A 14,934-nucleotide genomic window follows, 5' to 3' on the forward strand; every position below is an offset into this window, starting at 1 on the left:
CATTCGGCTGCTAACGAAAAGTTTGGTGATTAGAACCCACTAGCACTTCCACAGGAGAAGGACCTGGCTATCTGCTCCTGTAAAGATTACAAGTAGTCTGTGACTTAAGACAGGGTTTTGTTCCAAAGACTCTGTCGAAAATTGGTTCTGATGTAATGTCGAATACCTCTTTTTTCTTTAGCTTTCATAGTCGGCAGTGTTGACAACAGTAAATCATAACACTGAACACCTGCAAGTGAACATCTGAGAATGATAACATCAGCGAATTACGTGCTGCAACACTGTATGTAGTACATATGATTAACGATAAGATGAACAACAACAACAAAAAAAAGATGGTCATTAGAGCAGTTCGGTGTAACTTCAATATGTTGTAAGTTGGGGACTACCTGTACAGCCAAGAAACCCCTATGGGGCAGTTCTACCCTGTCACATGGGGTCGTAACGACTGGGAATGGACTCGATGCCACCCCAAAACAGGTGAAAGCTATAATTTTCAGCATGACACAGAACTGGCCACTATCCTTATCTTTCTTCCACCTAAATGTCCCCTGTACACCTGTTGGAATTTTTTTCCCGTGGGAACATATCACTGATTACAGTAAATACTGTTGGTCCTCCGCCAAAATTCCCTTTGCTAGGTTGGTGAACCCAACCTCACCTGCTGTACCGACTGCTCACAGCTTAACCCTTCTTTGTCTCTGGAGAACTGCTCTTGGCTCACCAAACACAACAAAGCCAAACCCATTGCTGTCGAGTCAATTCTGAATCATAGTGACCCTAGAGGACAGGGTAGAACTGTCCCACAGCATTTTCAAGGAGTGGCTGGTGGATTCAGACTGCAGACCTTTTTGATTAGCAGCTGAGCTCTTTACCACTGTACCACCAGGGTTCCTCTTGGCTCATAGGAGTGACCTTTTTCCACCTATAGCCTACAGCCAACGGCTGATTTAGATGGGGGAATGAAATCGTGGCCCTACTGGCTTAAGGCGGGAGAGCACTGGAGTCATGCATGGTCCAGAGCTCCCCGTGGGATCAGGCTGAGGCCAGATTTCAGCCGATCACACATCTTTGGTCAGTTTCCTCTCCTGCCTATCCTGCTTCTCTCACTTCCTTACAGGTTTCTCCTAAGAGTCTTCCTCACTAAATCACTCCCCAAGAATCTCCATCTCAGACTCTGCTCCTAAAGAACCCCAAGACACTGATCAATAATGGAAATCAACAGGAAAATCATTTCTTCTTTACAAAAGACAGGCAGCTTGTCTGAAAGTCATCTCTTTCATATAACAAGGGCTATCTCCAATGTAAGGAAGCCTGGTGGTGCAATGGTTAGGTGCTTGGCTACTAACTGAAAGGTTTACAGTCCGAACCCATCCAGGAGCTCCGCAAGAGAAAGACCTGGCGATCCGCTCCCTTAAAGATTACAGCCTAGAAGACCCTATGGGGCAGTTCTACTCTGTCACATGGGGTCGCTATGAGTCGAAATCAACTCAGCAACACCTAACAACAATAGCATCTGCAATGTGCAATAAGATTAAAAAAAAAGTTCAGCAGTCTAAAGTCCATACAGCCAGGCACAGAGATTCTGTCTCGATGTGTTCAGCCTACAAAGACTGAAGTGTACATGCCCCATCTCTCTGACATGGGCAGCTCTGGCTTTCCACCTGGTAAAGCTGACTCACATTACTAAATAGCACTGTGAAATCCAGCAGAAAAATGGGCATGTTTTCATTAGGGCTGTCTATGCCACCCACCCACTCACCCATTCCAATTTAAAACCTCTGCTGTTTTAGTTGAGAGAATGGAAGACGGGGGCAATCGGGATGAAATTCACAGGAACATTTAGTCTAAACACTTTGCAGCAAAAGACTAACAGGAAGATAACCAAGCTGTTGCCTGGTTTTCCTCAGTCTTGCTCCATCTCAGAGGTGATTAACTCAGGAACTCGATGACTGCCTTTTAAAGCAACACAACAGACCCATTAGCACTTAATTGCATTAACAGCCTGTGTCTTCCAGCATAGGTCTTGATTCAGGGATGATGCAAGCCAGGAGCAGCCAGGACATTACTATTTCCATTTCTTATCAGATGGGAGTTCCCTCAGGTCAGAGACTATTTTCTCCCTAGAAGAAGGGGTGGGAAATTCCTACTTATGTGATTTTTAGGCAGATGGTACGGCTGATATATTTAGAGTTTCCAGAAATATCATTCCATTAATTACACTGTCAAGATCTTAACTACCAGCAGCCTGCTTTATTCTGGCCAGGGCCATTTTACATTCACTCTTAAGATTTTTCTCATATAGCTGGACAATGTAGCTAGAGGATGAAATCACTTGTTCAGTTATATTTTGGGGGATGAATAAACTGTTATTGTTGGAACTGAAAATTAATGATCTAGTGAATTACATGAGAATACAGAATACATATATGTTGTTGTTAGGTGCTGTCGAGTTGGCTCCAACTCAGAAACCCTATCTACAATAGAATGAAACAAAAAATTCTATATTGTCACTTGGTGTTTATTGTATACATACATAAAAACAATCTTTTGCACAGTAGTTAGTGTTGGATCCTAAAACTAACCATGTAAGCTGAAACCATACATGGTGATCTCAATAATCACTTAAAAAACTAGGATTGTTCCATGACCATTAAGTTTTTTTGTCAAAACATTAAAAACTGTTTTACTGTCAGTTCTAAATGCATGTTGTTGTCATTAGGTACGGTTGAGTAAGTTCCAACTCATAGCGACCCTATGTATAATAAATAGTATGAAACACTGCCTGGTCCTGGGCCATCCTCACAATCGTTGCTATATTTGAGCCCATTGTTGCAGCCACTGTATCGATCCATCTTGTTGAGGGTCTTCTTTTTCGCTGACCCTCTACTTTACCAAGTACGGTGTCCTTCTCCAGGGACTGGTTCTTTCTGATAACAAGTTAAAGTACGGTAGACGAAGTCTTGCCCTCCTCACTTCTAAGGAACATTCTGGCTGTACTTCTTCCAAGACAGATTTGTTCTTTCTTTTGGCAGTCCATGGTATATTCGATATTCTTCACCAACTGCCTAATTCACAGGCATCAATTCTTCTCCGGTCTTCCTTATTCATTGTCCAGCTTTCACATGCATATGAGACAAATGAAAAGACCATGGCTCATGTGCCCCTTAGTCCTCAAAGTGACATCTTTGCTTTTTAACACTTTAAAGAGGTCTTTTGCAGTAGATATGCCTAGTGCAATACTGCTGCTTCCATGGGAGTTGATTGTGGATCTAAGTAAAATGAAATTCATGACAACTTCAATATTTTCTCCATTTATCATGATGTTGCTTATTGGTCCAGTTGTGAGGATTTTTGTTTTCTTATGTTGAGATGCAATCCATACTGAAGGCTGTGGTCTTTGATCCTTCATTAGTAAGTGTTTCAAGTCCTCTTCACTTTCAGCAAGCAAGGTTGTGTCATCTGCATATCACAGGTTGTTAATGAGTTTTCCTCCAGTCCTGATGCCACATTCTTCTTCATATAGTCTAGCTTCGTGGATTATTTGCTCAGGATAGAGACTGGATAAGAACAGTGAAAGGATACAACCCTGACACACACTCTTCCTGACTTTAAACCATGCAGTATCCCTATGTTCTGTTCGAACGACTGCCCCTTGGTCTGTGTACCGGTTCCACATGAGCACAATTAAGTGTTCTGGAATTCCCCTTCTCTGCAATGTTATCCGTAATTTGTTATGATCCACCCAGTCGAATACCTTTGAATAGTCAATAAAATACAGGCAAACATCCTTCTGGTATAAATGTATAGGAAAATGAAGAAAAAAAAAAAGTAGAGCTAATGCTTATTTAACCAGTTGCTGCCAAGTTGATTCTTACTCATGGTGACCCCATGTATGTCAGAGTAGAACTACGCTCCACAGGGTTTTCAGTGGCTGATTTTTTTGGAAGTAGATCTTCAGGCCTTTCTTCCAAGGTGCTGCTGGGTGGACTAGAACCTTTAACCTTTCTGTTAGCAGCTGAGCACATTAATCATTTGCTTTACCCAGGGACTCAACATCCAGTCATTTCTCCGGAGCCATTTTTAAGTCCATCTCCTTCATGCAGCCTCCTCGGACCATTTCACAAAGAATATTTTTTAATATTAAGTTTTCCTCTGAACAGGTTTTTTTTTTTTTTTTTTTTTAAAGGAAAGCTGTTGTTTCATATTGTTTTAGCTCTTTTAAATGCTGGTTCTCAAAACTTGAAATTAAATATAATCTGTACAGTCTTGTCTCAGAGCTACTGCTATTAATCCACAAACTCAAAAGTTTAACAGTACAGGAAAAGACAACAGACATCAATTTAAGGTAAATCGCAGCTGAATATATATGGGATCATACTTTATATCTTTACAAATACCAAGCGAATTCACTGATATTTGTGATATTATAAGACAGGCACAGTGTTAAGGATTTGCCATTCATTGTAACATTTTGCCAAACACCACTCATATGTCTCCACACTAGGGTTCATTATTAAGTGTTTATTAAAAAAAAATTCCAATTTGGGTTTGTTCCCCTGGACTTGATCTATGATAACCTTTGGAAAAGTTTTGAACATGAAGGCAATAAAAGACATTAGTGCTCCCAATAACTGTCATTACAAGTTATTATTACTTATAAGGATACACTGCATAGCACAATTTAAAGAGCCGTTTGTAATGGTTACCTGAAATTCCATCAAATAACAATAATATTCCAAAAATAAAATGTCACCAACTGCTCCTTGAAAAGAAACCCTACGGAGCAGTTCTACTCTGTCCTACAGGGTCATTATGAGTCGGAATCAACTCGATGGCAACTGGTTTTTTTTTTCTTTTTTTTCTTTTTTAGGTTTACAGAGCAAATTAGTTTCCCAGTCAATAATTTATACACAAGTTGTTCCGTGACACCGGTTGCAGTCCCTGTAATGTGTCAGTACTCTCCTCCATTACCATCCTGAGATCCCCATTTCCATTCGTCTGGTTTTCCTGCCTCTTCCTGCCTTTCCATCCTTGTTTTGGGGCATATGTTGTTCTTTTGGAAACCCTGGTGGTGTAGTGGTTAAGAGCTATGGCTGCTAAACAAAAGATCGGCAGTTCAAATCCACCAGGTGCTCCTTGGAATATGTATGGGGCAATTCTAAGCTGTCCCATAGGGTCGCTATGAGTCGGAATTGATGGCAATGGGTTTGAGTTTGCTTTTTGGGGTTGTTCTTTTGGTCTCATGTAGGTGGTTTGTCTAAGGAACACTTTCCTCAGGTGCAGTATTGTTTACTTACAGCCTTGTCTATTATTCGGCTGAAAGGTGATCTCTGGGAATGGCTTTAGTTCTAAGTGAGAAGAGTGTCTAAGGGATACAGTCTCAGGGGTTACCCCAGTCTCTCTCAGACCAGTAAATCTGGTCTTTTTTTTATTAATTTGAATTTTGTTCTATGTTTTTTCTCCACTCTAATCAGGACCCCCAAATAAAACTTTTTATGGGCATTTGTTAAGTTCCATGGGAATACCTAATAATGATTTATCTACTGATAAATTGGGATAAGCAAAGGGAATAAGCAGATAATTTACAAGTGAGAACACAGAATCTTTGGAAAAAAATTTTAATAACACTAATAATGATGCAATGCCATTTTTCGTTTATCTAAACAGTAAAGATTTTAATGGTAATTCATGCTTAAAGTGATGAAAGAAGAGTAATTTGGAGAATAGAGACCATCTCTGTTCCTTGAAAGGTGAAGAGATGTGTGCTGGACAGCCTGCTTTTTGCCTCCCAGATTCAGTCTCTACTCTTTTCCACCCTGCCCTGTGCCTGGGATGTTGACCTTAACACAGTGTATCAGTGGGGCTCCCTGACCCCCTGGCTTTCAGACTGCTTTAGCCAGTGGGAGGCACCAACAGTAGATCAGGGGCTATACAAAATTACCCTTTTCTACAGCTATGGAGTGAGTCCCTTGGTGGTGCAAATGGTTAAGTGCGGGGCTACTAATCAAAACGTTGGTGGTTCAAACCCATCTAGAGGCACCTTGGAAAAAAAGCCTGGTGATTTTTTCCAAAGGGTCACAGACATGAAAATCCTATGGAGCACAGTCCTGCTCCGCAACACATGGGGTACCATAAGTTGGTATCGACTCGTTGGCAACTGGTTGGATGGTGGCTTCTACAGCTATAAATCTTGCCAGTTTCAGGTAACTGCTCCTTCTCCTTGCCTTCGCAAGTCAGGGGGTGGTAGTGGCCTCCTGCTATTGTTAGCCCTGGTATCTCTCACTGGTTTCCTTTGTATTCGCCACACCTTAAAAATTATCCCTCATTAAATCGTTTCCATCCAATTCTTTTGAGTGTGCCACCATTTACTGCTAGAACTCTGAAATATAGAGTATATGTCCAAGTCCATTAGGACTTTAACCAAGTGGGGATATTTTTCATCCCAATCAACTCCTCCCATTTTCCTCCTATAGTGAATGTCTTTAATTTTTGCATCCCCGGCATCCACTCACCGTTCTCCTGGCATGGCATCCTAATCCTCCACTAGAGAAGCACCCTTCCTCATCTCACAGGGCACATGCCTTCGTTGACACTAATCTCAGCCCCAACCCAGGGCTGGAGATATAATCCAAGTCAATCCAATTAAACTTAATCTCAGGACTTCTGTTGGAACTACCGGGGCAAAAAGGCATTTAGTCACTGAGATAGCCGTAAGAAAAAAACTCACGTTTGGAACTATCAGGCCAAGAGCAGAGGGCTTGACTGAGAATAAAACCACTGAAGAGGACAGGGAAGCAAAGAGATGAAGAGTAAGGTCTACTAATGTTATCTGAATTCCTGGATGCAGCCATGCCTGACATTTATCAGTGGCCATTTTAGTTATCTGAAATGGTCCATCCCCCTTTTTGCTCAAGCTAAATTGGGTTGAGCTTTCTGTCACTTGCAGCTGAAAGATTCCTAATAGGCCTTCTCCTAATAAAAATACCTACATTTGCAGGGAGTAAAAAGTGGAGCGTGTTAAAGACTATAACTTGTTTGTGTGTGTGTGTGTGTGTGTCTGTGTGCTTTAGGTAAAAGTTTACAGAGCAAATTAGTTTTTCATTCAACAATTTACAGACAAATTGTTTTTGTGACCCTTGGTTGCAATTTGTGCGTTGTGCCAACTGTCTCCCCTTCTCCAACCTGGGTTCCTCATTTCCGTTTGCCCTGTTTTCCTGTCCCTTCCTGTCTGCTCCTCTTTGCTTTTGGGAAGGTGTTGCCCATTTGGTCCCATTTACATGACTGAGCTAAGAAACATGTTCTTCCGTGTTTTATTGTTTGTTTTATAGACCTATGTAATCTTTGGCTGAAGGGTGAAATTCGAGAATGACTTGACTCTGAGTTAAAAGGGTGTCTGGGGGCCATAGACTCAGGGTTCCTCCAGTCTCTGTCAGACCAGTAAGTCTGGCCTTTTTCTGTGAATTTGAATTTTTTTCCACCTTTTTATCTCGCTCTGTTTGGGACCTTCTATTGCGATCCCTCTCAGAGTGGTCAGTGGTGATAGCCAGGCACCATTTAGTTGTTCTGGGCTCAGGCTGGTGGAGGCTGTGATACTTGTGATCCATCAGTCCTTTGGACTAACATGTTCCATGTGTCTTTGGTTTTCTTCATTCTCCTTTGCTCTGAACAGAAGACAGTAACTTTTAAAATTAATGTCAATCATCCAGATTTAGTGTTGTTTTCATCAAGAACCCAAACACAGAAGGTCAAGAGAGGCAAGCTGTGGCTTGTTTTTATTACGACTTTGGTGCTTCCACCACCTGCTCTGTCCCTTCAGTTCTCTGAAATCTGTGAGAGATGGAACAGTACCCAGCCAAACAACCCATTTTGTGTTGAACTTTGTGGCTGAGACTCATGCCTGAACTACTGCAAACAAAGAACAATGGTGGAAAACAGCCGAATTCAAGTATTTTCAAGTACTGTTTGACTGGGCCTTCTCAGATGACAAGGTTCATTGGCAAGAAAGCTATTATTGTGACTATCAATATTCCCATTTACCACCTATTAGAATGAGAGTCACTGGGAAGTCAGGCTGTCCCCAAAGCCCAGTGTTGCTGAGCTCTCAAGGTCAAGTTCAAGGAACAGCAATCAGGTGTGAGGACAAGGGCAAAGGTTCAATCCTTTGAAATGAAGAGAGGGATTAACTCCCAGGAGAGGGCTGCAAAGTGACTTTTACTATCTTCAACAGATCACATATCTTGGGAAAAAAAAGTCAGAGTGACAGTGTTAATTTGACTCACACCAGCTGTCCTCCCTGAGGACAGCGATGAAATCCTTATTCATCTTCACACACTCCGCTCTACTCCTGTCTAGCACTGTGCCTCACACAAAGTAGGTGCTCGTAAATGATGACTTTTGGGGACTGCTGCTTAAGAATACAGTTAATATATGAAAATATAGTAGATGCTCAAGAAATCCTAACTGTTGCTGGTATTATTTGTAAATGGGTAATTCGATCATCCCTAAAGTATCCGTGTTCATCAAAACCCACACAAACCCCCTTTTAAAGGAACAATTTCAATGTCCTTGCTTCCCAAGACAACAGCTCAGTTGTGTGTTTGTTATTTTTCCTGCCCCTCGTGTGAGAATCAAACTCTTCACCCACTCACTCACGTGTTCATCCATTCAACAATTAGTGAACGCCTGCACTTCGCAACGTCTTTGGCTGTATGTGGGGAGTCCAAGCTGCTTAAGACAAATGTATAATGCAAAGGCATGCGGCCTGTTGGAGATGGACGAGAACGCCAAATAGACCGAATGAGACAATCAGCCCATGGAATGGAGGCAAATGACTGCAGTGGCTGCAACAAGCGCTGGGAGATCCCGGAGGAAAAAAATGACTATTTCAGAGGGAGGAATTTTCTTACTTTTTCTGCAAGCCAGCCAAGATGCCTGATCTCTCGGCTCCCAGCAATGCCTGTTTTCCCCAGTTGCTCTCTGACCTCAGCAATCACTCGGGTCAGCAGGTCGCTGACGTTGGAATGGATGGCACTGAACCAGGCCTGGGCAGTGGCTGAGTCCTTGCTTCTTAGGATCACCGTATGCTTAGCATCTGCAGAGTGGATTTCAAGCTGCCTGCAGAAGTAAAGAGAGAAGGGTTAGAAGGTTCCCTGGGCCACAAAGATAAACTAATTCTTTATTCTTTGTTTTAAGCTTTGCCAGTTTCACATGGCTTAGCTTAATGGTCCCATCATTCATTCATTCACAAATATTTATTGAGTGTCCCTGAAGTACTCAGACATTGGTCTAAGCACTGGGGATATAGCTGTGAATAAGACAGAAAAGCGCCTGTTTTCAGGGACCACATAGTCCAGGGAGAAAAGGAAAATAAGCAAGGGAATGAACAAATGTAGATATAATTTCAGAGGGTTACAATCCTATGAAGAAAAATGAAGCAAGCAAGGGATTGAGGGGAAGGTGGACAGATGAGAGGGAGTGGCATAGTCAGGAAGACCTTACGGAGGAAGTGACCTTTAAGCAGAGAACAGGACGAATGACACGAAGGACTGAACCATGCAAGATCTCAAAGGGCATCACAGGCAGACAGAACAGAGCACGTAAAACCCTTGTTGTTGTTTTTCCTGCTGTAAGGTGCCCTCGGGTCGATTCTGACTTATGGTGACTCCATGTAACGGAGTAGAACCGCTCCAGCGGTTTTCTAGACTGTGTTCTTTACAGAAGCAGATTGCCGGGTTTTTCTCCCGCAGAGTCACTGGGTGGGTTTGAACTGCTAATAGCAGCCATACACTTAACCATCGCACCACCATGTCTACACGGAAAAGTTTTAAGGCAGGAGAAAGCTTGGTGGGTCTGGCGATAAGCGAGAGGACCCATGTGACTGGACCATGATATCTAAGGGGAAGAGAGTGACACAGGACAAAGCTGGAGAGATGGCAGAGGCCAGGTCAAGAAGAGCTTGAAAGCTGTGGGGAAGGGTTTGGAGAGTGAGTCCTACCTCATTAACATAACTGCCTCCAATCCTGCCTTGTTACCATCATAGAGAAGCACTGGACGCATATCATAGAGGTAGGGTTTACAGCACATAGGAAAATCACGTCAGATGACAAAATAGCAGACAATCAAACAATACAAGGAATCATGGCCTAGCCAAGTTGACACACATTTTTGGGAGATACAATTCAATCTATAACATTGCAACTAACAATAGCAATTCTATGACTGATATTATTAACCGTAGTTACAGAGGAAAAACTGAAGTTTAAAGGGAGAGAGAGAGAAGTAATTTGCCCAAGGGCACATGGCTGGTGATACCAAAAAATCCACTGCTGTAGAGTCCATTCCAACTCCTAGCGACCCTGTAGGACAGAGCAGAACTGCCCCATAGGATTTTCAAGGCTGTAATCTTTTAATCTTTTACAGAACAGACTGCCACATCTTTCTCCCGAGAACTGGCTGGTGGATTCAAACCTCTGACCTTTTGGTTAGCAGCTGAGAGCTTTAACTACTGCGCTACTAGGGCTCCTATGGTTGGTGATGCTGGGATTCAAATGGTTACCCACCAAAAACCAAACCCACTGCCGTCGAGTCGATTCCGATTCATAGCAACCCTATAGGACAGGGTAGAACTGCCCTCTGGAGTTTCCAAGATGCGTCTGGTGGATTCGAACTGCCGACCTCTTGGTTAGCAGCCGTAGCACTTAACCACTACACCTCCGGGGTTACCATCAAACCAGGATGGTTAGGTTCAAAAGTCCATGAATTTAAGCGCTGCATTACAATGTCTCTCCACCAGACTGGACAAAAAAATCTGACTACCACAACATCCAATAAGATGAAGCTATCTGGCATGGGATCTGATCATCACCAAATATGCCCAATGGTGCTCTACTTAGCTACTTAGTTCCAAAATAACAATTTTGCAGACCACCTGAACGTTAGCACCCACAATGCAATCTGGCCTCATTAACCCTTGAGACCAAACTTTTAGAGTGAGTAGACCTTTTTACTCATAAACCTAAACGGTAGGAAAGGAAGGATTTCGAAAAGAGGGAAGTCTCTGGAGGTGTTTTAGCAATAATTAGCATTCCGTTTAAGAAATTTGCAAAACAAGACTTCTCACTAAGCCTCCAGAGGTTTTATGTGATGAAACAGGGAATTTTTTAAAGTCACTTGTCCTCACCCAGAAGAAAACATCTCAGGCTTTTTAGGCACTTCTCAAAGAAATGGGCAGTAAATCTAGGGGGAGTGTTCCCTCCTTCCCGAGGTTCTTACTCTTCTGTAAAGTTTAATACTAGAAAACAAACGAAGATTCTCCAAAAGCACTAAAAAGAGCTCAAACCCCGCTTTTCAAATTAACCTACCAATATCTATTTTTCTAGGAATTTAAAACACTTAAATATTTCATTTATGGTATTTTCCTTTGAAGACCTGGAATTGTTTCTAAAGAGATGACAACTTGGGAAGCAGTCATTCCCCAGGTATCACAAAAAAATTGACTCCAGCAGAAAAAAAAGAAAGAAAAACAGACTTTTTTCTTCGTTGGGCTGCCAGCATGCTGCTTGGACAAAGAGACTTGTAAACAGAGGTTCAGGCTATTAGTGATGGGGAGGCCGGCTCTCCCAATTTTTGATAATATTTACTATTAATTTTTAAGTAAGCTTTTTATTTAAATATAACACAGGGACAGAAAAGTGCCCAGCTTACATGCTTTTTTACAAAGATAAAAATTACTTGTGTAATCACCACTCAGATCAAGAAATTGACTATTACAAGTGAGAAGCTGTTTTAATTCTCCTGTAGTCCAGATTTCTGGGTCCATGGAGTTGAAGCGACCCACTCACGACATTTGCCCTTAAGTGTCCTTTTGAACCTTAAGCCTTGAAATTAGTAAATCACCTTTGAGTCAAACAATGGTCTAGATAAACTAGTAATACCATTTTGCCTTGGGCATTGTGCTCTTTTGAAGAATTCAGCCAGTTTTGGAAAACAGAGACTCCAAAGGTCAGACTGGGAGTTATGTTATAGGGTAAATCAGTAATTATTTTACTTGTTCTTCAAGACAATACTGTATGAAATTCTTGCTGACCACAAACAGTTTTATCAGTTACATCCATGGCAATGCCGGTAAGATTTGATATAAGAATTTTGGAAGTTCTTCTTATCTTCAGAACATTTTTGACTCTCTGAAATGTTACTCTGATTTGCAAATCGTATATTAAATAAGGAAACCCTGGTGGCATAGTGGTTAAGACCTACGTCTGCTAACCAATAGGTCAGCAGTTCAAATCCACAAGGTGCTCCTTGGAAATTTCATAGGTCAATTTTACTCTGTCCTATAGGGTCACTAGGAGTCAAAATTGACTCAACGACAATGGGTTTAATGGGTTTTATATTAAATAAATTTCAATCAATTTCTATTATTGTCTTAATATGACTGCAGAGGTATAACTAGGATATGGCAGGTATTGCTCTGGGTGCTGTGGTGCCACTGAGCAGTTTCTATTAACCTGGTATGGCCTGTGGCATTATCTATGGAAAATTGTGCCTATAGCAAGCACTGAAATTGCGCCCCTGTTCAAACACCTGACGTCTCTCTTTCAGATAATTTTACCATAATATCATCTCAAAAATACAAGTCAAGCTCGGTAATCTTTTAGTTAACATATTAGCATGCCTGAGGAAGGAAGCCCCGATAGCGCAATGGTTAAAAGTGCTCAGCTGCTAACCAAAAGGGGCAGTTCTACTCTGTCCTATAGGGTCTCTATGAGTCAGAATTGACTTGATGGTAGTGTGTTTGGTTTTCTGGTTGGTACCTAGGGAAGGTCGTTGGGCTATACTGGGTTAATAGAAACTGGTCAGGGGCGCCATGTGCCCAGAGCCAGTGTAGTGCCCTAGATATGCCAACGATTTACACAAGCATCCCAGAAGCCCCTCTTGTACACCCTCTCCAGTTACTACCTCCCAAAATGACCATTATTAGGATTTCTACTCCCATGAATTATTCTCGCCTAAAATTTTTTTTAAATTTTTTTATGGAAAAATAGAAAACCCTGGTGGCTTGGTAGTTAAGTGCTATGGTTGCTAAACAAAGGGTCAGCAGTTCGAATCTGCCAGGTGCTCCTTGGAAACTCTATGGGGCAGTTCTACTCTGTCCTATAGAGTCGCTATGAGTAGGAATCAACTCAACGGCATGGGTTTGGTTTTGTTTTTTTTATGGCAAAATAGGTAAGGTTTTTGTTTGTTTTTTGCCTCTTGTTGCCTGGGGTATAGGGCATATTTTGGATTATTTCTAAGGCAAAGTTTAAATACCAGGTCCTGAATACACTCAAAGGCATTTGAACAGACAGGCCTGGCAATCTGCTTTTAAAAGGTCACAGCTTTGAAAACCCTACGGAGTGGTTCTACACTGCACACATGGTGTCTCCATGAGTCGGAACTGACTCAATGGCAAATAACAATAAGATACTTCATAGCAATGGTTCGCAAAGTGTGGCCCCAGACCAGCATCATCCGGAAACTTGTTAGAAAATGCAAATTCTCTGCTCTCACTGGCCCACTCCTCCAAAAAAAAACCGCACCAGTTGCCACGGAGTTGATTCCAACCCCTGTTAACGCCCTGTGTTTCAGGGTAGAACTGTACTCCATAGGGTAGTCAACAGCTGTGATCTTCCCCGCCAGGCCTCTCCAGTTAGTAGCCCAGAACAGAGGGATTTCATCATCCAGGAACTTGTGTTCTCACCCCAGGCCAAGTGAATTAGGAATTCTGGGGTGGGGCCCAACAATAGCCCTACAGGTAAATCTGATGCAAATCAAGTTTGAGAAGTGTTGCCTAAAAATTCTCAAGAAAAAACACTGAGCTTGGAGGTTTGCCAGGCTCCCCAAGGGCCGAAGTAGACCTGCTGAAAGCTGCATTGAGCTTGGCCTCCCCACTCCCTACATCAGTTCTCAAAGAAAGGGCCGAGAGCACAGAGAAGAGAGACCTGTTGCTTTTTGCATTTGTAGTGTAAGAAAAAAAAAAAAAGGGCAGCAGAGAATCTCAACCAAAAGCATTCTTCAGGAACCCTTGAATAGGTTTTTGTTTTTTTTAATCATTAAATTAAATACAGGTGCTGGACCCCGTTCCCGACCTATTGAGTAAGAATCTCTAGGGGTTAAGCCCTGGGTATATGCTTTAAATGTTCCACAAATTATACAGATTAAGGACCATGGCAAACGTCTCTGAGCCCCAGCCTGAGCTCCCTAAAGAGCAGAGCCTCTAGGTGACTATCACTAGAAAGACAATACGAGTTTCTGGAGAGCGTTTTAGTTATCTACTGCTACTTAAGAAATTGTCTCAAAATTAAGTGTCATAAAACATCAAGCATTTATTATCTCACAATTTCTGTGTGTCAGGAATTTGGGAATGCTTTAGCTGGGTAGTTCTGGCTCAGGGTCTCTTGTGAGGATGTCAGCAGGGGCTATGGTTATCTGAAAGCTTAATGGGCTGAGGATCCACTTTTAAGATGGCGACTCTCATGGCTGTGGACAGGAAGCCTCAGTTCCTAGCCACCTGGGACTCTCCAGAGGCTGTATGAGTACCCTCAGGACATGGAAGTTAGCTTCCCTCAGAACAAGCAGGAACCACTATAGTTTTTATGACCTGTCTCTGAAGTTACACAAGATCACTTAGATCAATTATTTGAATTTTGTTCTACATTTTCTCCTGCTCTGTCTGGGACCCTCTTATTGGTCCAGGTCAGAGCTGTCTGTGATGGTAGCAGGGCACCATCTGGTTCTTCTGGGCTCAGACTGGTGAAGGCTGTGGTTCATGTGCTCCATTAGTCCTCTGGACTAATATTTTCTTTGTGTCTTTGGTTTTCTTCATTCTCCTTTGCTCCAAATGTGATGCGGCCAATAGATGTCTTAGATGGCTGCCTGCAAACTTTAAGACCC

General features: G+C 42.2%; 1 protein-coding gene across 4 annotated transcripts in view; it reads right to left on the minus strand.

The window, feature by feature from the left end:
- SNTB1 (syntrophin beta 1) overlaps positions 1 to 14,934 on the minus strand; it is a 255,140-nt gene that overhangs the window by 101,770 nt on the left and 138,436 nt on the right. For all 4 annotated transcript variants that reach the window (XM_064268023.1, XM_023545677.2, XM_064268022.1 and 1 more), the window contains exon 3: positions 8,910 to 9,117. In XM_064268023.1, the coding sequence (XP_064124093.1) occupies positions 8,910 to 9,117 (208 nt within the window). The remainder of the gene's footprint in view (positions 1 to 8,909; positions 9,118 to 14,934) is intronic.

Source organism: Loxodonta africana, chromosome 14, assembly GCF_030014295.1.
Source record: "Loxodonta africana isolate mLoxAfr1 chromosome 14, mLoxAfr1.hap2, whole genome shotgun sequence".
NCBI lineage: Eukaryota > Metazoa > Chordata > Mammalia > Proboscidea > Elephantidae > Loxodonta > Loxodonta africana.